The following is a 25,878-nucleotide window of genomic DNA, read 5'->3' as shown; positions in this document are numbered from 1 at the left end:
GGTGAATAATGAACTAGGCTGAGAATTAAGTAGGAAGAAGAGATCATTCTAACTTATATTTCGGAAATTGTTGTGCTTTTGATGATTCCAAAAGGCTCAGTAGCAGTCTATACAAAAACATCTTTCAACACCTAGCTTCTCCCAGGGGCTCTCTGTACTAGAGAGGGCAAACACACTCATTATAGTCCCCAACACTCCCGAGTGCAGTCCAAATCAGATTAAAATATAGCTGGGAAATATTTAACAAAATTAGTGAAAATATAATAAATCATAGTTAATATCACATTTTAAAGCTTAAGTCAATAGGCAGCCCACAGGGGATCCTTATATACATTCTAGTGGACCCCATTTCTATTTGAGTTTGACATCATTGTTCCTATGCTACAGATCATAAAACATCACCATTCCAGATATATGAAAGTTACTGGTCCCCCAAAGGACAATGGAAAAGTATCATTGTTCTGCACAAAGCCTAAAATTTGACCTACATCAATCAGTTCAATGTTTTTCATATTTAAAATAAAATAAGCACTTGTGAACCATTAAAAATTCAATTAACATTAATGTTTAAATTTTTTAAAACCCATAGAATAAAGGATATAAAACATAACTCTTCTCACAAAGCCAGGAGCTACTGGAAGAAGCGCTCCACAGGCAGTTCATGCTTCAGAAAATATTTCTGATCCCCTTTGTGCCCTCAGGCCAATCCTGGTATTTATTTTTATCTTCAGGATGGGAATTACTTCTACAGGGGGTATTAGAATATGTTTTTAGTAAAAGGGATTGCTTGTTTGAACAACCTCGGGCCTCTGGCCCTCAGTGATCCATTGCACCATATGAGGAATAGCAGCCTGGACAAGCATATTACTAAAGATGACTTAAGTGCGAGGAAAGACAGATATCAGTTAAGGATACATGTGACCAGAGAAGCAGGTGGTCTAGTCATGACATTAGAGGGAATGCTAACAAATGGACAACTAAGTGCTCTGTCTCCCAAAGTATTAAAGGGACTGGAAGAATATTTCAAGCATTTTGAATAAAACAGCTATGGAGGCTGTATGGAATGATTTGAGTAAGAATCACTCAGGGTGAGAAAGCCTATAGGGAAGGTGGTCTGTAACGGTATCATCTCTGTGCAGCGGAATTCCAGATCTGTTTGTCTGAGCCAAAGTCTCTCCTGCCCCTCATCACCAACTATCTGTCATAAATTTTAAACTGTATGGCTCATAGACATCTCAAACTCAGATTGTCTAAAACAGAACTGATTATCTTTCCCACAAACCTTCCCAGCTTACTACTATCCTTCAAGTCACCCAGGTTCACAACCTTTATTTTATCCAGAATCAACTTTGAAGTCTTAGTCTGTTTCTACAGAGATAACACTCCATAGCCTTTCCCATGCCTTTTCAAAGGCAGTCTTTTATGCCTATAAAGGTCTCTCTCCCAACCTCCAACTGTTAACAATCCCTAACTTCCTTTAAGACAGCCCAAATGCCACCCTTTGCAGGAAGCCTCAGTTTCCCTAGCTCTGAGTGCCATCCCCTCTAAATTATTCTTCCTCTTCATTTAACTTATTTGTTGTGATGAATATACTCCTACATTAAAAGGCAAGATCCTTGAGGAGAGGAACTGTATTTGTTTTTTTCTTTGTGTATTATATACTTACCACAATGCCTGGCTCATAGTTGACATTTAATGAATGCTTAGTGATTGATTGGTTGATTAACTGATTGACAGGGAAAGTACCCATACAAATGAGATCATGAATCCATTGCTGTAAGAAATCCAAAATACCAAATCAAATCATGTTAGAAATGGGCATAGAATCTCATAGTTGTTAGGACCTGCGGTGGTCATCTTACCCGAAACCTAAATATACCTGAATAAAAATCTATTCCATAGTATACTAATACTGCCTAATAAAGATTTTACAAGAATCAAGGCAAATAAATTTCTGCTAGTCCTTATTAAATGAACTCCATCCCTGGTAAAAAGCATTGTTGTTATTCGGTCATGCCTGACTCTTTGTGACCCTGTGGACCATAGCACACCAGTGCTCTCTGTGGGGTTTGCTTGGCAAAGATCCTGGAGTGGTTTGCCATTTCCATCTACAGTGGATTAAGGCAAACAGAGGTTAAGTGGCTTGCTGAGGATCACACAGCTAGTAACCATCTGAGGCCAGTTTTGAACTCAGGTTTTCCTGATTTCAGGCCTAGCACTCTGTCCACTGAACCACCTAGCTACCTGGCCAAAACCCTGTCACGCTTTAATTTAAAGCCATCATTTAAAAAATCCAAATCCTATTCTGACGCAATATTTTTATCTAGTTGCTTACTTAATAAATCTGCCTTTCTTTTCTCGTCTTTCCCGTCAATTGGTTGCAATGAATAAAATACTATTACCATACATACTTGGGAATTTTCATTTATTTATTTGTTCATTCATTCATTCATTCATTCATTCATTCATTCATTCATTCATTCATTCATTCATTCATTTATTGTGTGTGTGTGTGTATGTGTGTGTATAAAATTTTTTATTTTTTAGAATTCTTTGTCAATATCACTAATGCCCACATAAGTCAGCAGAGTGGCTTTTAATCATCTGGTTTGACAAGTCCTGGTAGTTTCTCTGTCGTGGCCTACTTACAAATCTTAAGACAGAAAAGCCTTTCTATTCGTCAAATAACTTCTTTTTTCCCTTTACCCTGTCAGCCCCACTCCCTACTCCACCGTGAATATCACCAACTACTATTTCACTTTTCTCTTCTTCCTTTGACCCTTACTGCATGGCCTCTCACCTGGAAGCACCTGAAGATCCACGTTACCATTACAGTCAAATGATTCCTCCTCCAATGGTGCAACGATCTTTTCTTGGATAAGAACTTCATCTTTGTTATGTATCCTGTTACCCTATCACCTGCGCTGCCCATAGTTTATATCTGAATCAAAGGACATGGGACCATTAAGCCATCCAAAGGAGTTTAATGCCCCAAATCCTCATCATTTGGAGTTTTACCTCTAACTTGTCATCTACTTAACCTTTGTATCTCTGCTTGCCCTGCTTACCTCTCACCTTTGCTTTTTCACTCTGCTTGTGCCTACCACCTTCTAAAATGAGGTAATGAGTGTAATCTACAAACCTTAGAGCACTATATACATTAGCTCCCTGGTTTTTGCTCAGGTCCTCTCTTCATACCTCACATTGTATGTTCTGTGTCATCGATTTACCTTCCTGTTCCAGCACAGGTATTTGATGTTAATTTTCTTTACCCTTCTCGCAATACTTATTTTCCTCATCTGTAATTTTATTATAGGTAAATAGAAATCAGCTTCTGGGAAGGCAGAACGAGACTTCTCCTGCCTTCTCCTTGCACCAGGTGAACATCAAGCTCTTGCCTATTGTTGTTGTTGTTGTTGTCCAGTTATTTTAGTCATGTCCAACTCTTCCTGACCCCATTTGGGGGGTTCTTGGCAAAGATACTGGAGTGGTTTGCCATTTCCTTCTCCAGCTTATTTTGCAGATGAGGAAACTGAGGCAAACAGGGCTAAGTGACTTGCCCAAAGTCACAGAGCCAGTAAGTGTCTGAGGCCTGATTTGAATTCGGGAAGATGAGTGTTCTTGACTCCAGGCCAGGTACTATATCCATTGTACCAACTAGCTGTCCTTCATCATAGGATCATAGGACTAGTGCTAAAAGGGATCTTAGAATGTGAAAGAAGAAAAAAAAATTGAGGCTCAGATGTCCAGGGTCACCTAGGAATAAGTCACAGACCCAGGTCTCCAAGCTAGGTCTTCTGACTGAAATTTCAGTCTTCTTTTCACTTTGTAAAAGTAATCTGTCAGTCCTACCCTAGAATTCCATCTCAGTTATGTACAATGAAAGACTAAGACCCCATATGACTAATATTATGTAGCCCTTTGTGTGTACTTTAGTCTTCCATTTGTGTGCTCACATATTCTGCTTAAATGGATTCTGCTGAATTCCTTGGCAATCTTTCTTAATAGTCTTTTTTAAAAAATTGCTATGGGACTCTTCCATATATAATCTTCTCTTTCCTATTCCTTTCATATATGATGACATAGTATACCTTAGAATCAAGGCAACTTGCCTACTTATTCTCCCCCCTCCCCATCAATTCACACAGATTTAAAAAAATTTATAAATTTCGGTGATCCATGATTTTTTCGATGTGAACTCTCAATTCTCAATTATCAGCAGCTTATTATTTTTCCTCTTATTTTTTGTTTACTCAAATCATAACTCTTCCTTCCTTTTCAATCTCTCTCTCTTTCTCTCCCCCCTCTCCTCCTTTCTCTCCATAACACCCTAGCCCACCCCATGGCACCCCAGATCGGGCTGAGGTAAATGCAATTTTCCCTTGACGTTTTCATCATAACCTTTGGAAAAGGAACTATTTGCTGAGTGATAATGATGTATGTTTATATCCTTTTCTGAAGCCCTCAACTGTCCAGTTGTATTAGTCAAAGTTTAATATTTTTGCTTTGACTAAATGATATTCTCTGGTTTATTTTAATTCCCAAGCTGTATATGATTTTTATGTGATAACTATTAAAGAAAGACCAATTCCAAGTGTTGTTTGAAATTGCTTTTTACCAAAGAGATTGAAAACATTATAGGAGAAATAAACTTAAAATGCAAGATTTTTCACTTTTATTGCAGATTTTATAACCAGTTTCTTTCTGGATAATATGGCCTACATGACAATTAATGCCTAAAGACTAAGCATTTTATGAGATTGAAATCATTTTGATGACAATAATATCTTTGATGATTGTCATTATAGAAGAAGAGACATTATCCTGCAAGCTGGCATCTTAAATATATTCCTCATTAATTTTTTTACAATGGAATAGAATGGAATTTTAGAACGGTATTTTTTTTAGTTTAATGGAGGTTATTATCATGTATTTAATTTCCCAATACTGTTCCTGAAAAAATCACTTTTTGGAACTCCCTTATTTTAATTGAATAAGCATAACTTCTATCTAATAATTGCCTTATAAAATATTATATATTTATTAAATGTACTATCAAGAAATTCATTTTAATTCTTAGGTCACATTTGAAGAGCTAATGAATTCAACTTTTTGGGTTTGCATGGGATATACACATATGAATTCCACTTATGTTTCTTCCCCCTTTTTTGGGGTCCAAACCTATTATTTCATTCATGGTATAAACTGCAACCATGGAAGCCTCCCTAACTGATACAGACCAACAACTTATCTGAATTTATAGTCTTAGAGAATTGCTTAAGTCACTGAAAGATTAAGTGCTATACACAGAACACCACTTCCTAGTTAGCGATCTTAGTAGCACCTCCCTGAGAGACTTCACCCAAGTTTATGAAATATTCAGTATACTTCTAAGTTTTTTTCTCAGAATGCTAAACTGTCATGTTGGTAATAGTTATTGCCCAAACAACTCTGAGGTGTTAGGAATCCCTATTTTTTGCAATTTTAAGTCTTTCCATTTTCCCACATAGATGAGTAGATGGGTGAAAAAATGGTACAAATAGTATCTGCCCACGTGGCACAGTCATTGTGCTACCAGTGTACCCTACATTCCTCATCTTTTCTTTCTGTATTAAAGGCCAAAGCTGCGTATACATATGTATACCCACATATGTAGTTGTGTGTATTTTATGTGCACACATGTTTATACACACAGCAATACACATTCATATGTTTTAATCACTTGAGGAATTAATTAGTAAAATTATGATTTATCTATGTAAAATGATATGTTTATTATAATAGTTGTTATGGAAGCTTTTGTGAGCATGACACTATGGTGCAAACCCAGGGGCCTCTCCAGGGCAGTTTGAATTAACCCCCTGCAGTTGGACTGAATTGAAAGCCAACTGTACAAACTTTGGATGGGGAAGTAGAAGGACTGCCCTGTTTATTAGCTGGAGGCTTTTGAGGGCTGCCTTTTACCTCCAGAGATTGCTTTAACCTGGGAGCTCTGAAACAGTGCAAGTTGTGTTCATTGTACCTCTGATTAGTAAAATGATTATCTGAAACCTTGGGCTCTCTAGTGGCCCATTTTAACAGCCCTATTGTACAACCCCTCTTGCTTTAGGAGCCTTGTATTTTATAACCTAGTAATTGATATTTTATATTAAAGGACATAATTGAGGCAATGTCTCAGATGAGTAAACATAAATTTTTTTAAAAATAAAAAACATATGACTTTGAGATTTGAGTTTTGATAGTCAGGCAATAAGCATTTATTAAGAGCCTACTATGTACCAGTCATTCTGCTGTCAAGCCCTGGGGATACAAAGTAAAGCAAAAGACAGTCCCTCATCTTAAGGAGTTCACACCTTTGAGGTGAATAAGTTAAATGATATAATTTATTATAGTTCAGTTTTGTTTTAATACATATGTATTAGAATTTAAAATAGTATGTTAAATAGTATCAAATATAATATATTATCAATAGAATAAATTTACTATGTGTACCTAGTTAGTACAATGTAATAGTTGTTATTTTTTTCTTCTCATTAATATAGAGTCAGCCTGGTTCAGCTTATAGACAGCCTGGTTCAGCTTATCCTTGAAAAGAGCGATTAAATTCTGTAAGGGTATTAGACCTGGCATCACTTATTTCCTTTCTCCTTGGTTCATTTCTACTCTCGGAGAAATTATTGTGTAACTACCATCAAGTTTGCCTTATCTCATAGGCTAGAAAATAATTAAGATACAATTTTAACTATCTTTGACATTCTCTTATTTAGGTTCTAAGTGATTTGCTTTTTCTCTTCTGAACTAATTGTAATTTCTAAGAGTTACTAGGAATGAGACCTCAGTCTAATTAATTATTATGAAGAAACAAGTACTCCCTAGTACTTATGTGACTATGGACAAGTCACTTAACCTCTCTAGGCTTCAGTTTCTTTAATCAATAATGAAGGAATTGGGTTCAGTGATCTATAAGGCCCTTTCCAGCTCCAAATATTATAATTCTGTAATCCTAGGGACTAAAATTATAATCCAAAGGAAAGAAAAAATAGAGATAATAAAAATCAGAACATATTATGATGAAATGGGAAAGATGAGTTCTTATTAAATTAAACCAAATGCTCATTTTTTGAGGAGCCTGATAAATTGTTTAACCATTGGAAAACTTAATTTCCAAAAGATCAAACTCAAATTAGAAATGAAAAAGTATAGATTATAATAATAATTATGTCAGGGAACATTATGTATAGTTTTTATAATAGAATTTAAAAGGAATGAAAATATCTACTTTTACATTTTAACACCTATGGATGCTAGTATGACTGTGGAGGTTAAAGTTGGCCAGCAGATAATTCTTACTCCTTTTGTCTCTGGAGATTTAGTCGGTCACACTTTGTCGCAACAATTGGCTAATTTTCTCATGTCCTCTTAGGTCCATGTTGTCCCCTCCTCTGCTGTTTTATGAAGATTCTATTCACTTAAAGTTAGGATCATAATCACAATAGCTCAAATCCTTCAGTGAGCAAAATACCTAATATTTATTTAGAGTTAAGTCTCTCTGCCTTAATTTAAATTTATGTTGATCTCTGACCCCTGGCTTCTTTCTGGTTGAGGAAAAACTTCAGGTTACCGGAAGTGTTGTGTGAAAGAATCGAGTAGAGCTCAGTTTGTAAAAGCCAGGAAAAACCTTAGGAAGCTGACCTTCATGGCTGCTGCTTTGGTGGCTCAGCTGTTGAAGTCTCTACTATTTTCTCTGCCTAAAAACTCTTTGTGTACATGAGAAGAAAAAAAAAACAACTCAACCTCATTTTTGATCCCAGTATAGCTTCTTGGGCAGCTAGGTGGCTCAGTGGATAGCGTGCTGGGACTGGAATCAGAAAGGCTCATCTTCCTGAGTTAAAATCTGATCCCAGACACTTACTAGCTCTTTGACCCTGGGCAAGTCACTTAACCCTGTTTGACTAAGCTTCCTCATCTGTAAAAGGAGCTGGAGAAAGAAATGGCAAACCATTCCATTACTTTCACCAAGAAAACACAAATGGGGTCGCAAAGAGTTGGCTTGTAACTGAAAAAACCACTGAACAAACAAGCAGCTTCCTGGGAAGAAATACAGCTCCTAGGATCAGCAGTAACTTAGGCCTCTCTGCAAGGCCCCCAATCTAAGTTTTGTCAATTCTGTCATACAGATAATCAAAACCTATAACAAATGACTTAAAGAGACTATTCATGGGTGAATTAATAAGGCAAATGATCAGTGAATTGTCTTAAACACACAAAAGTAAAACCACATTGTACAGAAGGTTTCAGAGATAAATATTAACAAACCAGTGAAAACAAGTTTCTGTTGGCTTTTTCTAAACGTGGAAAGTTCAATTCAGCAGAGATTTATGGAAGAAACATGTAATGCTATCCCATATTTTTAATGAGGAAAATGTGGTATTGGTATAAAAACCTGGCAACTACAATAATGAAAAAGAAAACTTATAGGACAGTATTCCTAATGAGTAAAGGTGAAAAATAATCTAATGTAAAATAATTAAACAACAAAATGTGGTGATACACTAAGGAAATTACTTAATATGTATGATTTATGTGAAATATTTAAGGCTGGTTCAGCTTTCAAAAAAACTGTTAATATACATTAGGACAATTTTTAAATAGGCAGATACAGACAAGGCTTTTGAAAAAAACAGTAACATCAGTTTGTTAAATAGACAATAAAAATAGACAATAAAAAAGAAGAATAGAGAGTTTTCATCAAGTACATTAAAAGTACTACTTCAAACCGTGACTTTGTTTCATATGGAATAGAGAAAAGCTCAAAGCATTCCCACAGTACAAAGTAGGAACTTACTCTCTCACTACTTCTTTTTTGACAAGATAGCAAAAATAACAGCAAATACAATATGGTAAGAAAAAATTAAATACAACTTATCCTATCCAACAAGCATTTATTCAGTGCAAGGTGTAAAACACAATAATAGGTGATGAACATTTAAAAACAAAACAATACAAAATAAAAAAAAAAAACAAAAATCGACCACTGCTTTCAAAGAGCTTATGTTCTACAATGGGGATACAACATATAAATAGAAATGAAATTTTTTGTATTTTTTAACCTTTCTTTGTATCCCTAGGAATTAGCATGATGCCTGGCACATAAGTATTTAGTAAGTGCTTTTTTATTCATCATTTGAGTGAAACCTACTAATTGAAAATTTGAGTAGTGAAAAAGCACTAACATTTTAAAAAATAATAAGTATCAGAAAAACTTCACATAGAAGGTGGAATATTAGCCAAGTCTTGAAGAGAGCTAAAGATTCTAACAAGTGGAGATGAGTAGAGTGTGTACTTCAGGCATGTAGGGCAGCACATATAAAATCATGGAGGCAGGAGCTGAAATACTAAGTTTGGGGAATGGCCAGTGGTTTTCTTTGGCTGTCATGTGCAGAAAGGGAGATCTTGTAAAATAAGCCTAAAAAGATTGCCAGGAACCAAATTACAAAAGCAGTTTAAATATAAATCTGAGGAGTTGATTTTTGAGCAGCAGAATGAAATGATCAGATTTGTACTTTAGAAAGATGATTATGGAAGCTGTGTAGAGTTAGTATTAGAGAGGGAGGAGAGACTGGGAGTTAAATTAGGAGGCACTCAATAGTTCAGGTGGGAAGTGATGCTGATCTGAACTAGGGTGGGGATTATTTCAGTTCAAAGAAAGGGATGGATGTGAACAAATACGTTTTCAAATTAGAATAAGAAAGACAGGAAAAGATGACATTGGAGAGAAAGAGGAAAGAGTTCAGGATAAATCTGATGTTGGAAATTAATATTGGAAACAAATTATATCATCACCATGATATTGTTTACCAAGAAAATTCTACTGACTCAAAAAATGTAAACAACTAATTGAAACAATGGGTTCAGCAAAATTATATGATATATAAAGCCACAAAAATGAAAACAATTATAGTACACATTTTCCTAGTGCTTTTTGGTTTATATGCTACCCATAAAAGCCAAGTAAACATTGTAAAAAAGGGACCCCACTTGTAACAGCAAAGCAAATTAAATATCTAACGTTAACTTTACGCAGGCACACACATAGCCTTTATAAATATAGCCATAAACATGTCTTAACAGAAATAGATGAAGATCTTAAGTAATGAGGGATAACTATTGTTCTTGAGTGAGTCAGATCAAGAAAATGAACATGATGTTTCTCAAAGTAATTTATAGTTCTAGTGCAGTAACAACAAAACATCAATTTTAAACATAAAATTTAAAACATTAGACATAAAACATTAAAATCAAAATAAATTTACTTACAAAAAACAAACTAGACCAAAAAGCTGATCTAAGTGGATATATGTGTTTCTAAACTTTCAAACATTTTAACACATTTATCATTAAAACCAACTGGTATTTGGCCAAAAGAAAAGAGATCAATGGAATACAGTAGCAATGCCAGAATCAAATTTGGTCAAAAGAATGTTTGATAAACCTATGTAAAATAAAAACCAAGGATCAGTCACTGTATATTGTTGAGAAATTGAATAACAGCATGACATAAGATGGATTTGTCATTATCTCGCTCCATAATTCTGTACCAAGGTTGATGTGTTATACCATTGTCATGGGTATGCCTCAAATCGATACAGATTACATGCCAGCTATGCCTTCTCATCCTATGTGGTTCTCATCCATATTCTTCCATGTGCATTTCATAGAAGATCTGATCACTATGAAAGAGGCCATATTCTAACTCTTTTATCGTTTTACAGGCACCTTTGCACAGTGAGATTGTCTTTCTGTCATCTCTTATTTACACTATGCTTCTTTTTTTTTAAGATAATACCGTGGATCAGTGGTGTCAAATTCAAATAGAAAGAGCTGCCACTGACTGCATATTGACTTAGAAAATTACCAATTGATATAATCTATATAGTATTGTATTTTTATTAATGTTGTTAAGCAGTTCCCAATTACATTTTAATCTAATTCAAGTTTTACAACTCTGCCTACATGATGTCCCTTATATTACTTTTTGCACACATCATTGGTAATATGCCACAACCTATTTATGACCATAAAGCACTTCTCCATTGCCTTTGGGAAAACCCAGTATTTTTAATACATTCTAGCAACTATTTTCTTTTTCAATTCTGGACCTACCTCTTTGTCCATCTGCAGTGCCTGTTGTTGATATATAAGCTGGCCAACCTGATCAGTGGGTGACGTTCCTATCCAATTAAACATCAGTTTGGGAAATACACATTTTTACCTGTTTGTTTTTGTTTTTTCTCATGTTGATTTTAGGTCAATCTTTTTTTTTTAAATTTTCTTCTAGTCCTATATGCCTATTTTTAATCTCTATAAAATCTTTGTGAAAATGACCATGCACATAAAAAAGAATAACCTTGCTGAAAATATAGAAACAAAATTGATAGAAAGGCTTTCACAAGCAATTTTTATCTTACAGGTTATACATTTGACTGTAAGGTATAATTCAGTAGAAGAAATTGCTGTATTTATTGTTTGTTAATTACCAAATAAAAAAATTGGTAATGACCTAAAGGCTCTCCTCTAACAAAGAGTCTTCCACACATGTGGTAATACCACTTCTAGTTCTATGATAATTTAGTTATCAAAATAATGACCAATGACTCTATATATGTGCCCAGTAAAGGTGTATACCACTTTTTGAAAAAGCAGAATTCAAATGGAAAAACCAGTCACCACAGGGTGAGTTTTCAAGATGGTTTTGCTTTCAAATGATATTTTGTTGATTATATCAAAATGAAGGATGTTACAAGGCTTCCTAAATGAAATTTACTTCGTACCATGTGCCATAAAAATTTTACCTTGATGATAGAGTTGACCTTTATAAAATGAATCATGAAGACATTAGAAGAAAAGTGAATAATGATTTTATCACAATTGTGGAAAAGTGAAAAAGAAGAAATTTGAGGGAACAAGTTTAATAAATTTGATTACATGAAATTTTAAAAATGATTTCTATAAAATAATATAATGAAGATAAAAATAAAACAGATCAGGAAAATATTTTGGCAAATATAAAATTAGCATTGAAAATATAGAGGAAGGGAGTTTATATAAGTATGTTCCAAGGTAACGTCATTGTTCTAACTGATATGAATTAGTCAATATTGGATATATGGCCAAAAGCTTAAAAAATTGGATATACACATTTCAGATGAACACTTTAAATAGTTTAAATTTCTTAGTAATCAAGTAAATATACTTTAAAATAACTTGAGGTAATTACACCTGCCTAAAAGTGAATTAATTTACTTACGTTTGTTTAACAAATAAAGTGTGTGGGGGAGAGAAGCTGAACGGATATAGCTTCACTTACAGTTCCTTTTGAAATTCCAAATTGATAGAATATTTTTGGACATAATTTGACAGTACCCCCTAAGGTTATAAAAATAATCCCATCCTTTCCATCCTTTGCTTTAATAATCCCCTTAAAAGTACACCTCTAAGAATAATATTGCAAAAAGGAAAATTGGTATCTTTTCTAATGTCTATTAAGGTATCAGAGATGTGTACTCAGTATCAATGGAGTGTGTAAATATTTAGATATTGAATTTTCAAAATCTCTTTCAGAGGCTACGTTGATTATAATTGCAAGCAGAAAAAAGTAAAACTAGACAATATCTAAATGTTCAGCAATTTGGGAATGGCTAAACAGGTTGAAACATAGCAATGTAATAGGATACTCTAAATAAGAATGATCAGTATTTTAAAAATAAAGAAATATAATAATACATGAAATTATGTGAATATAATAGAAATAAAGGATCAGTGTAAAATTGACTATGTACAGGGACTATTTATATGAATTTGGGACTAAATTCCATATTCAGTTCTGTAAATATTTAAGTACTTAATATGTTAGAAGCATTAAATAAATTAAAGTATTTAAATGAAAAAAATTATTAGGCTCTTACTACGTATCAGTATGGTGTGAAGCATTGGAGATATACAAAAGCAAGGTGGTTACTGCTCACAAATAGCTTGCATTCTAATAGGAGGAGACAATATATACTGGGAAGCAGTAGCCTTAGGAGGGTGCTTTCCTTGGAAAAGTGGAGATGGTGAGTGGAACCATAAGGGAGGCAACTGATAAACCCTTTCTAAAAGCAATGAAAATGTTGATTTACTTATGGTTCCTAGGGCAAGATCCAGAAAGGGGGTTAGAGGTAGGAGAATGATGATACTGTCATGTGCCAGTGGCAGTTTGGATGACAAGAAAATGATTAAGGTAGATAGCTGAATAAAATGTGAAGTGAATAAAATATATGGTGATATTAAATTGCCCATGCTTCTATTTACCCTTACTGATAACAATCAAGTATTTATGGCACGTAGGTACATTTTAGGTACATGGGTACATTTATGGTCACATTTTTCTTTATGAAGAGAATGAAAAACCAAAGGGCATAATAACTCTATTTCAAGTGAGATAAAATTAAAATAACCCCATTTTAAAGAAAATATACATTCACAGGTAATGGTGGTATAAAGGATGGAAACAATAAGAGATCTTGGGAAATAAATTTAACAACTGAAAAAGAATCATCTGTCAGCCATACAGCTGACAGACTTTTCCAGGAAGAGTTCTAGTTAAAGGAAATTAATTACTTCATGAATCAGCCCATTACAGGCTTTTGACAGTTTTAATTATTAAGAGCTAACAGCAGGCTAAGAACAAGTCTAATCCCTTGTCCATACACAAACCAGTGAAGTTAATATAAATATTAATAATATCCTTCTCCAAAGTTCTCCACTATAGTTTCATTTATAGCAAAGAGGTAGTTTTAGGTTCTTCAAGGCCATGGAAGAGGAGCACAATCTCTGAAAGGTTCCCCAGTGCCCCCGAGTACAAAGAGGCTGGCATACCATTATGTTGGTCACAGGGCAATGGTTTTTTTGGGGGCGGTTTAAGGGCACTTAGCAACTCTCAAAAGACCATCTGCTAAGTTGAAAAGGAATGTTTTAAAGGTTTATTCACCAGCAAAATCTTATATTCTTGAATAGCAGAGTATGGAATGTTTCATGGTAGTTGAGTAAAGAATATGGAGAGATTTCCCAATTACCTCCTCCAGATGAAGCCCTTCCATGTGGCTGTCTTATTGGCTTTCAAATAAAATCCCAGAACACTAGGCACACATGTTTAGAAGCATGGATAGAAATATATTTTAAAGCTGAATGTCTAAATCTAGGTGTATGTCTTAGAAAGCATCTCTGAGTATATGTTTCTGTGTATGTGTGTATATACATATATAGCCTATCTTTATTATATGTGATATTAGATTGCCCATGCTTCTATTCACCCCTTTATTGATAATAATCAAGAATTTATGTTACATAGGAAATACATTAATATTTTAGTTGAATAAGAAATCATCCTTCAACATTATGTATCATAGAGAGGCAACATGACATAAGTACTACTATAGTATATAAGTACTATACATATATATTTTTTATACTTTCCATTTCTATTTCTTTTCTCTTTTCCTCCATTTTTATGCAGGGTTGAGAATATTGGGTCTATATATATTACATGTCACTTTTCCCCTCCAAATACAAAGCAAAGAATCAAGTTTTATCTTGGCACTTTAAAAAAGAGATTGTTGTGTCTACTTTCCCTGAAATAAAAGTTTAAGAGAACTGGTGTGGTTCATGGTGCTAAGGAAAAAAAAACAAACAACTTAGAGTGAAATTTTAAGAGCAGGTCTTTAATTGTGTTCTTAATCTAAATATAGACCCTAATTTCCTAATGTTCATATAAAATATAGAAAATCTGAGATATTTGAGTTAGATCCAAAAAAAATTTCTTCTCTAGTTTACTATAAATGTAAGGTGAAAATCTAAGATGAATTTTAAATCTCATGCCTCTTTATTTTTTTAAACATTAAGTAAATTCTGCTTTGGGAGAGTTTTATAATTCTCTGTAGAAAAATAGAAGGAATATTAAAATTATAAAATACTATATAAATAACTCATTTATAATGCAATATCATTTATGTAATATTTTGTTATGATACAATATGATTTTGTGTTTTTGTGTTATAACTGTTGTAGAAATATTATAACCATTAGTTTGGCATGTTCCTTTTTATTATAATTTTTTTTTTCAGGATTCAGGGTAATACATCACACATTTATTAGCTGCCTAGTATGTGCAGAACATAATGCAAGGCTCTGGGGATTCTGCAATTTTAAGTTGTCACTACCTTTGTGGAACTTAAAGGTTATTAGTTATTACACACACGCAAATAAAAATAACTAGATTACAAAGGAATAATGCTTGATAAGCACATGAGAGAAAAAGGTTATTATCCACTGACTGGGAAGGGAGGAATTTGTGGAGGAGGTAATATTTAGATTGGCATATAGGAGTTTTGTAGTTGGAAGAAACAAAAAGAGGGCATTCTGGGCATAAAGAACAGGATGAGAAAAGGTACAGAAGAGAGAAGTGAGGAAGTCTTTGTAGGGAATAGCGAATAATTAATTTTCATTTGAATTTCCAGTTCAGATGTCTTCGTATGCCAGAAACTCCATTCACATTGCATAAATTAGTTTAAATTAGTGGTGTCTATAATGCACAACATTCAATAAGTAAAAGTTTCATTTTGTAAATCACTAATCATATACATTAGAAATAAAAAATAATTGTATAGTAAATAAAAAATACTCATCAATCCTGTTCATTTCCATGTGTGTTTACAGGAAGTCCAGCACAATTGCCAACTTCATAGGATATCATTTTGTGCAGATGATAAAACTGACAAGAGGATATTTACTTTCATATGCAAAGATTCTGAATCAAATAAGCATTTGTGCTATGTATTTGACAGCGAAAAGTGTGTAAGTATGCCAGTATTTTAGGGTGATTTATTTCATTTTATGAGTACATGAATTAGCTTATTCCTAACAATATTAAAGTTATTTGAAAGAATAAGGCCTGAAGATACTTAAAGACTCATCACATCATGAGAACATACAGCAAAATCCCTTGCTTAACTAAATTCTCATGTTCATTGATACACGAAGACAGGCAAGTTCACTTTATCAGAGAATCATGCCTGTGTTATATATTCATTTATTTTATTTAGTAAGGAGTTTGCACATGTTTTTATTTCATTTCATAGAGAATAATTTTTGAAAATTTTTTCTTGGTATGCAAGTATTGACCATATGGCTAGGTGGATCATTGAGATATGGTGCATTTTATTTCATGATTTTTAAAATATGAGATGTTAGGGAAAGAACTGATATTGCCTGAAAATACTACTAATGATTAAAAATTATGGTTGTTTTTATTTTAATACCCTTTCATATGCTTAACTACATAGGTTCAAAAATGATAATATAAACACGTAATATGCATAGGTACCTAATGCTCAAACCAAATAATGTACAGAGAGGACAAGAATTAGAAAATTGTTCAGTCAGATTCTCTGATGGATAATTATTTGGTATCTAAACTTGCCCTTTGGTATCAGGGACAGGTAAAAGAAATTTTTGACTGATTCTGAATTCCTACTAAAAAAAACAAGCAGTTAATTTCAAACATCTTGTACTTTTAACCTAATGTCAATAATGAAGGCAGAGTGCTTAATGTAACAGATGATTCACTTCGGCAGCAAACAAGACCTGATTAATTTGGTTGTTAATTATCCTTACCTGCTGCCAAAGTGGTCTATGGACTGATATAAACATTATCACTTACCTTTATGGTTTTATTGCCAACTGCTGTGAAGTTTTTATAAACTTAAACATAAAAACATTATATAAATATAAACAAAAACATAAAAAAGGGCTAGTCAGTGTCCTTAAATAACATAGTCATTGTTCAAAAAGAGGCTGTCCAAATCAGTAATATATGGATACTAAGTGTGGATATTTGTTTAGAATCTTGCTTTGCTTTATGTATTTATTTTAACTTTGTGATTGTACTTATTTTCGGGGGAAAGAAAGGTGACAAGTGGTGACAGAGAGACAAAGTTAATTAGAACTATGTCCTTTCTTGTTGAGCTGATTTTCTGCAGCTATATCACCTTTTCTCACATATAAAGCTGCCCATTCAGACTTAGCCAGTTGATTTTTTTAATCAACATTCTCAACTCTGTAATTTACCCTATCCTATTCCCCTGCCAACACTTGAATTAAATTTAGTAAAGATTTGTTAAGCATTTACTTTGTGCCAGAAGTTGTGATCATATTAGATTTGGCCCATTATTATTTCAGTCTATTAAAATGTGTTTGTATGTCGATTCTGTAAATCAGTGCAAATTAGCTATACCTCCCAATTTTATGTCATCTAAAAGTTTAATGAGATTTTCTATATTTCCATCTGTTATTTGTTTTAAAATATTAACAAAATAGAAATAGTGACATTATCTAATGTCACACCTCTGCAAAGAAAACCCCAAATGGGGTCATGAAGAGTCAGACACGACTAAAACGATGACTAAAATGAACAGCAAAACTACAGTTAAAATGCTTCCAGTTGGGAGATAGAGTATTAAGTGTGAGGAATAACCAGGAACTCAGTATCACTGGATTGCACAGTACTTTGAGGAAAGTAATGGGTAAAAACCCAGAAAGTTAGAAAAAGGCCTCAAAAGCCAAACAGAAGAATCTGTGTTTGATCCTGGCAATAACAGCATTAACAAATGGCCTTCAGGCATGTTTTCCTGTGGGAGTTCTTCTATCATGTCTGTAGGGTTCTTTTGTACCCTGGGTTGTAATTTATCTGGATCTAGAGACTTAAACTTGTTTAAATCACTTAGATGAGTTGGTAATAAACTACTTGTTTTCAGTTTAGTTCCCTTTTTAATAATGTTTTAACCTATTCATTTTGATGACATTTTGCTGATCTAGAAAATGGAAGATTAAAAAAAAATAGAACTCAAAAGTAAAAAAAAAAAAAGAAACCTGAATGTCCTGCCTTTTCTTAGTCATTACAACAGTTCTCTTAAGCAATCCCTTATTAGTTATTTTAATTAATAACCACATTATGAGTACTTATTATATGCCAGGCCCTGTGCTGAGATATTTATTATCTCGTTTGAGTCTCACTATAACCCTGGGATGCAGGTACTAGTATTGTTATCTCCATTTTACATTTGGGAAAACTAAGATAGACAGAGATTAACTGATTTGCCCAGAGTCACACAGCTAATATGTGTCTGAAGTCACACTTGAACTTTGGTCTTCCTGCCTCAAGGCCCAATGCTCTATACACTATACCATCTAGCTGCTCCATATAGTGTAGACTTAGAGTCGTAGGACCTGATTTTGAATCCCTACTTTGCTACTTACTACTTGAGGCACCCTGGGCAAGATGCAGCTTTTCTGAGCTTCAGTTACCCCATATTTAAAATGAGGGAATAGAACATATGGCTATCTGAGATCCCTTCCAACTCTAAATCAGTGGTTCTATGTGGTCTTCTATTTATTTGTATAATGAACCCCCTGTCAGAAAATAGAGAAACAGCAAAATAAGATTTGGTATCCTAAGCAACACAGGAGTAAATACCTCCCAGGAGGATTAGGCCCTATCCAGCAATATTAACAATCCTTCATTAATCATCCTCCAACACTCTAGTCATTTTTTGCTGCTGTCTATTAGAGGTCATCACCTAGTGCTCTTGCTGGCTTCTAAAACAGAACACCCAAAATGGAACCCCAAACAGAACACCTAATCTAGTCCCCCAAACCTGGAGTTCTAACTTCTGAGTTTCAGTTTCCTCAAGGGTAAAAGGATGATGTAATTATTGTTTGGTCATTTCCAACTCTTTGTGACCCCATTTGGTGTTTTCTTGGCAAAGATACTGGAGTGGTTTTCCATTTGCTTGTTCAGCTCATTTTATAGATGAAGAAACTGAGGTAAACAGAGTTAAGTGACTTGCGCAGCGTCACACAGCTACTAAGTGTCAGAGGCCAGATTTGAACTCAGGAAGATGTCTTCCAGGCTTAAAGCCCACCTTTTTATCCACCTCTGAAGTTCCTTCCAGCTCTACATCTGTCATATGGCATGGAAGGAAATGAAGCTCTTAGACTGCCACTTGGTACCCTCACTGTTAGACAAACCTCTCCCCTTTCCCTGTCATACAGCAACTTCTCTTAATGTAGTTTGCAGCCAAAATTATATCTGATTAAACATGTTTTGTCAGAGTCTTACATTTAATTTCATAAAAATAATTTTTTAAAGAAATGTCCTGTTTAACTTTCCTAAATAAGGTATTTTATTTTTAATGAATTTTTAATGAAAAATAAAGATGGGTCACAGTAGTAGTGAGGATTTAGTTATCTCCTAGAGAAATCAGCTCTGTTTTTTTCTTAGTTGATAACCTATTATAGTAAAGACATGGACTGCAATAAAAAAAAATAATGTGGATTTTGTGATATATTATATAATTGGATACAACTGTATACCTATATATTTCTATATATGCAGAGGAATATTAATGATTGAGTTGGTATTTCCTACAACGTCCATTCTAATGAACAAGAGGTAATGAAAACGTTTGTAGATGAAGTTACTAATTACAGTTATGCAACTGGGCTTCCTTTAGATTATACCAAGCCAAATGTAAAAGAACAATTAAGAGCAATGATTAGTATGATTAAAATTATTGACAATGAAGGAATATATTATCAAGAGAAAAAATAGCAGCATCAAGCTTTAAACTTTGTATCTCAGATTTATTTTAGGTGTTGATCATTTGAGGAAAATCCTTGGGCAAGTCACCTAACCCTATTTGCCTCAGTCTCCTCTTATAAAATGAGCTGGAGAAGGAAATGGCAAACCACACCAGTATTTCTGTCAAGAAAACCCCAAATGGGGTCACAGAGAGTCAGACATGACCAAAGCAACTGAACAACAAAACGGATTTACTAAAACATATTGAACCTTTAATTAAATAAAGCAAGGAGAAAGTATTTAATAAACAGCAGTGAATTCAATTAAACAAACCCACTTGAAACAAAAATATGCAAAGTTCTGAGTGTTGTGCTGGGCATACAAAGAAGAAAAAAACAAATCACAGTCACTGCCCTCTAGGAGCTTCTAATTCATTTGGCAGGACTGAGGAGGAGAAATAGCACATGTACCCACGTAACTGATGCAACTCAGAATATTTTTAAGTGTGAGAGAAATCTAAACAAAGCTTATGAGAAGTTTGAGATGGATGAGCTAATTTCTGGCTAGGTGATCAAATAAGGCCTTGTAAAGGAGATAGCACCTAGATTCAATGTACCTTGAATGAAGAGGGGATAGGTCATAGGTTATGGGTTGGATGGTAGGGTTGTCCATTCCAGAGAAGGAGAACGATGTGAACAAAGACAGAGATATGGGAAAAGGTAGGATGGGGTGGAGGGAAAGAAATGGCAGTGAGTTTGGCTCCAAGAGTTTGTGAATGGGAGTAGTGTATGAAGATGAAAGTTAGACTACGGAAAACTTTGAATTTCAGGATTGGTGTTATATATTGTATTAGGTACATTATGAAGAGGCACTGGACATTTCTTGAGCAGAGGAGTTCCATGATCAGAGAGTAATGTGTTTGGATGATTTCTTTGGGAATCTTATGATGGTTGCATTGCTGGTTAATGGAGATTGTAGAAAAGGAAAGGAAATCACTTTGGAGATTATCATAGTAATCCCAGTAAGAGTGATGTGACCTGAAGTGGGATGATTCTAAGAATGTAAAGGAGGGAACGAATGTGAGAGAGCCTGGTGGTGTAACAGAAATATCTCTCTAGCAGATAGTAATGCAAGGTATGTGGTATACACTGCAGAGATTAACTCTACAGAACTTGGAAATGGTTTGGATTTAGGAGGAGTATGGGAAAGGGCATAATTAGAGACAGCCCTGTGGTTTCCAGGCCAGGTGATAAGTCCAGTGATTTCACCAATAAAAACAAGTCAGCATGAGAAGCAAATTTAAGGGGAAAGATGAGTTCGGTTTTAGATGTATTAAGTCTGGGGTATCAACAGGACATCCAGATGCAGCTATTAATCAAACAGTGAACTTTCTCATTGACAGTCCAAGAGCCGAAGATGAATTAATACAGAAAACACATTTTTCAATCCCAATTAACATGAATCAAGGCATATACAGTAGCGTATCATGTACACAAATTATTTCTTCAACAATAGCATAGCATTTTCAAATTTTGAAGTAATTCATAGGCTGCCATACAATAGCAAGATTTGTTGAATATAGCTTGTGGAATAGGGTCAACACTATAATTACACATTTTATATTATTTCAACACAAATTTTTAGTGGCTGCTATGTATGACAGAGGCAAAGGAAAAGGCAGGCCAAGTCAGGGTGGTATGAAGTGAGTAGATGAAGAAAGAATCAGTAATGAAATTAGCAAGAAGACCGTGTGGCTATCACAGTGCTAGAGGACCTGGACCTGTGATTCCATTAGTAGAGGGAATTCGTAGACAGAGAAACTGTTTCTGCCTAATTCAGGTTAGCATCTTCTCTGGAACTGAGGGGTAAAGTGTCTTGCCCAGGGTCACGCAGAATAGAGTGAAGCATTGCTCCCCACTCTGCATGCTGCTCATTCTGCTTGGAGTGTAGTAGATGTCACATACTTATTCCAAGAAATGGAAAATAAAGTGAGAAGGATCATGCTAAATACTTATTTAAATGAAGGGAAAACAAACTGAGAACGTCCATGCCTGCATCTCTTTCCCTGCTCATCTCTGCCTCCTGGCTTCATTCAGTACTCAGCTGAAGACCCACTTTCTTTAAGGAACCTTTCACAGTCCTCCTTAATCTTAGTGCCTTCCCTCTGAGATGACTCCCAGTTTGTCTTATATAAATCTTGTTTGTATATTGTTGTTTATAAGCTCCTTCCTAGAGTGTAAGCTCCTTGTGGGCAGGGACTCTCTCTTGCCCCTCTTTTATCCCCGGTGCTTGGCATAAAAAATAAATGTTTATTGAATGAATGAATGTTGTCTCCCGAATTAGACTGAACTCCTTGAGAGTGGGAACAGTTTGGTTTTAACCTTTCTTTGTGTAGCACAGTGTCTGGCACATAACAGGTGATTAATAAGTGCCAGTTGTCTGACTGATTGGCCGATTAGAATAGATAACATTTATATAGCACTTAAAAAGGATTTGCAAAGTGTTTTACATATGTTAGCTCATTTGATCCTCACAGCAACCCTGAAAGGTAAATGCTATTGTTTATTTCATTTTACATATGAGGGAACTAAGGTACAGAAAGGTTATGACTTGCTCACAATCACACAGCTATTAAGTGCTTGTGGCAGTATCCAAACTGAAGTCTTCCCAAATCTAGATCCTGCAGCCTATCTACTTGCCTACCTTGCTGCCAGTTTAAACCGTTAGTTTAAACAGAAGAAATAACATGTTGAAGGTAGAAAAGTGGCTTTCAGATCTTGCAGCTCTTCTCCTGCCCCTCCCTGCTCTGAAGGTGAGTTGACAAAGAGTAGATTTTTAAATGGAGTAGAACAAGCCATAGTCCTGCCTTCTCTTGTTCCTGCTTCTCCTCCCTCAATACTCAGCCAAGCTCATGCACCTCTTGTGAATGTTTGCCTCCCAGGGCAGCAGTCTGATCTTGGAAATGGTCTTACTACAGTGCCAATTCTTTCTGTTTGGTTTTACCCAAAGGCTGAAGAGATAACTTTAACGATTGGTCAAGCCTTCGATCTGGCCTACAGGAAATTTCTAGAATCTGGAGGAAAAGATGTTGAAACAAGAAAACAGATTGCAGGGTTGCAGAAAAGAGTGAGTAACTGAAACTGGTTGATCACGTGTATTTGAGCTAAGTACAGGGAAACTTGCAGACCGTCAAACAAATTGAGAAGTCCTACCATTCCATTTCCCCACACAGATTGGAACTGCTTTCATTTTGTTCCTATAATTGTCCACTCCTTCTGATCCCCTGCACAGTTTTTAACCATTTTATATTGAATTCCCACAAGAACTTAGTGTTCTCATGTGACTTTGCTTCACTTCCTGATGCTTCTCATGGGGATCAGAGCAGCAGAAGGAGCAGATGCTGGGTAAGTGGTTTCCCACGCAGATCAGATTCCTTTTGTTATTAAATTACCCCTTCCCCTCACTCTCTTCAAAATCATCATAAGCAAGTTTCACTGTCCTGTGGTTATATTCCTAGATTGTGGGTACAATTTGCAAAGTGAATTCAGAAAATCAGAAAGATGGGAGCAATCAGGAAGAAGAAATTAGCCCAGAATATAAGTAGTATAACATTTAAAATACATGCATTGCTAATGACCTGGAGTTCTAAGCTATTCCTAGGCTTTACCTAAATAACTTTATTCCCTGTGCATGAAACATTACATTACATTTTGAAATGATGGACAAGCAGAAGTTTAGAAAGGTCAATCCAGAATGCAGTCAGGATTTTATGGTATTTAAGAAAAAAAAATTTCTGATTTGATGTTCTGTTACCATTTGCTTTTTTAGATACAAGAACTAGAAACTGAGAATACAGAACTCAGAAATAAAGTTCAGGATTTGGAAAATCAGCTAAGAATAACTCAGATATCAGTGTCTCCAGTAAGTATATGCAAAATCTATGCTGGTTCAGGGAAAAAATCAAATATATTACGTTTCTCTGCACAGGTGCATGTTACATTTTTTCCACTAATATCTTTATATTCGAAACACATATCTAATATCACAGAGAAAAAGAAAGCTTATCAGTATAGAAAGGAATAGGGGCTAGGCCTATTATTTCTCTAGTATAAGGAAACTTCCAGGTAAAATGACTACCTCTACCTGGTTGCTACCTTTTTTGAAACTTAATGAGTGGTCTAGTGCAGGTCAAACAGCCAGCATGTGTCCAAGGCAGAATTTGAAACCTGGTCTTCTTGGCTTTGAAACCAGCTCTCTAATCGCTACTCTATCACTATCTCCGATGAATACAGGTAATTCTCAAAATAGCTTTAGATTGTATTCATTTTGTTCTGGATAACTGATTCTAGCCTCAATGTAATTTTAGGCCTTATTGTGGATTCAGCAAGTCTCTATAATAGTTACATTTGAAGTCTGTTGTGCGTTATGGCTAAGTTCAAGGAACCCTTCTGTAGTAATGTAGAAGAATTAATAGAAGTCCCAAAGCAGTAAACTGTGGCCCAGGAAGTAGCTTTTGTGCTTTGCAAAATCTGGGCTATTGTATTACATAACGATTTTCCAAACAAGTAAATTAGTCTCACAGCATGAGAAACTAGTGTTTTGGGCACAGAAATTACTTGTCATTGTAGTCAGTTCTTACATTGTTAGTAAATTATTTTATTTTGTAGTTTATTCATAATTTCAAAATCCATATTTAGCTTTTGCATTTCACCTAAGATGCTTAGATGCATTTCTTGCCATTAGGTGGTATAAAATTAGGGTATGGGAGCATTTTAATACTCATCTAAGCCAAATATAATTGAGAAAATTATGCTTCCTGTTTTGATCATTTATACCAATACTACCCTTCCTTTGTTCCCTTCCCAGAAGTTCTCTATGAGTCCTACCTGTTTGTTTTGTTTGTTTGTTTTGGAAGGTCCATGTCAAATGCTGTGTTTGACCATATCAATAGTGAGGCAATTTCTAAAAATTATTATTTAGTTATATTCTTTCAGTAAACAAATAACTATTAAACAATAAGGGAATGTCTTTGCTCATCACATTAATGGGCCACAATAAAAGCAAACTACTTTAAGATTTGATTCTTTTGATAATTTACGCAGACTGCCAAATCATGGGTTTGACCATTGTAATTGGTGATTGATTAATGTGTTCGTGGCAGCCCAGGTTGGAACTAGGAGCACATTTACTCATAGAATTGTGATTATATATCATGGTTAGGTTCTATATTGCCAGTAGTGCTATTACCAGTTTCTTTTATTTTACCAAATATGTCTATAATAAACAACTCAATAATTTAAGGCTCTACATGTAATAAACCCACTAAACCTAAAGATGCTAACTTTGTGATCAGATTATTATATTTTATTCTGTCAAAAAATGCCTGGATATTCCTTATTTCCTATTGCCAGCAGTAATCTCTCTTTCCTCAGAGCTGACATAGTACATTATACCTAGCTTAAAGTACTTTTCTTTATAACCTTGCATTTGAGTTATGCCCACATATTTCCTGACTCCCATGCTGTAAGCCATAACATGATATATCCCAGTGCTTAGGACATAGGAGAGGTTGATTAAATATTTGTTGAATGAATAACTGAAAATTGATTTTATCACAGCAGGGTACTTAATAGTACCTAAAATGCTTTCTGGATCCAAAGCAATATGGCCTGAACCCCAGAATACAGTTGGTTTCCAATTTACAAATGGGTCGTGATCCAAAAGTTCATTTTTAAATTACTCATTTGAAACTTGAAGTGTGTTTTCCCACAGAAACAAAATGTTACACAATATAATTCATTTTGTACGTCAGCCTAAAAAACGTTTGTTTAACTCAACTTGAAGTAAATGAAATAATGAATAATGCCATAGAACCTAACCACAATTTGTAACCATGATTCAATGGGAAACACGTTCCCGCTGGAGATACCAGGAACACATTTCTAAATCAACATTCATAGTGGTCAAATCTATGATGTAGCAGTTGGTAAAAATGAAAAGATCCTTTTCTTAAAAGATCTAATTCTTAAGACAGCCCAGTTATGCTATGGTATGTTAATGTGATGGATATAGACCTTCCCTAGTTTCCATCAGTTATTCACAGAAAATATAACAAAATAGCAATTTTTAAAGATTACTCCTGTATAAAAATGATAAAACAGTCAAGAAAATGGAGAGTAACAAATGTTTCTTTCCTTCCCTCA

The 25,878-nt window shown here is 34.6% G+C and overlaps 1 protein-coding gene across 5 annotated transcripts in view; it reads left to right on the top strand.

Annotated features, from left to right (window-relative positions):
- GULP1 (GULP PTB domain containing engulfment adaptor 1) overlaps positions 1 to 25,878 on the top strand; it is a 355,456-nt gene that overhangs the window by 289,019 nt on the left and 40,559 nt on the right. For 2 of the 5 annotated variants that reach the window (XM_020993575.2, XM_020993574.2), the window contains exons 7-11: positions 3,317 to 3,379; positions 15,754 to 15,891; positions 22,685 to 22,801; positions 22,999 to 23,079; positions 23,504 to 23,596. In XM_020993575.2, coding sequence (XP_020849234.1) covers positions 3,317 to 3,379; positions 15,754 to 15,891; positions 22,685 to 22,801; positions 22,999 to 23,079; positions 23,504 to 23,596 — 492 coding nt within the window. The remainder of the gene's footprint in view (positions 1 to 3,316; positions 3,380 to 15,753; positions 15,892 to 22,684; positions 22,802 to 22,998; positions 23,080 to 23,503; positions 23,597 to 25,878) is intronic. The other 3 variants (XM_078146941.1, XM_020993578.2, XM_020993579.2) reach the window with 3 other exon arrangements.

This window comes from Phascolarctos cinereus, unplaced genomic scaffold, assembly GCF_003287225.1.
Source record: "Phascolarctos cinereus isolate Bilbo 61053 unplaced genomic scaffold, phaCin_HiC Scaffold_726;HRSCAF=1367, whole genome shotgun sequence".
NCBI lineage: Eukaryota > Metazoa > Chordata > Mammalia > Diprotodontia > Phascolarctidae > Phascolarctos > Phascolarctos cinereus.
Note: the sequence above shows the minus strand (reverse complement) of the source record. Positions and strands in the feature narration are given on the sequence as shown.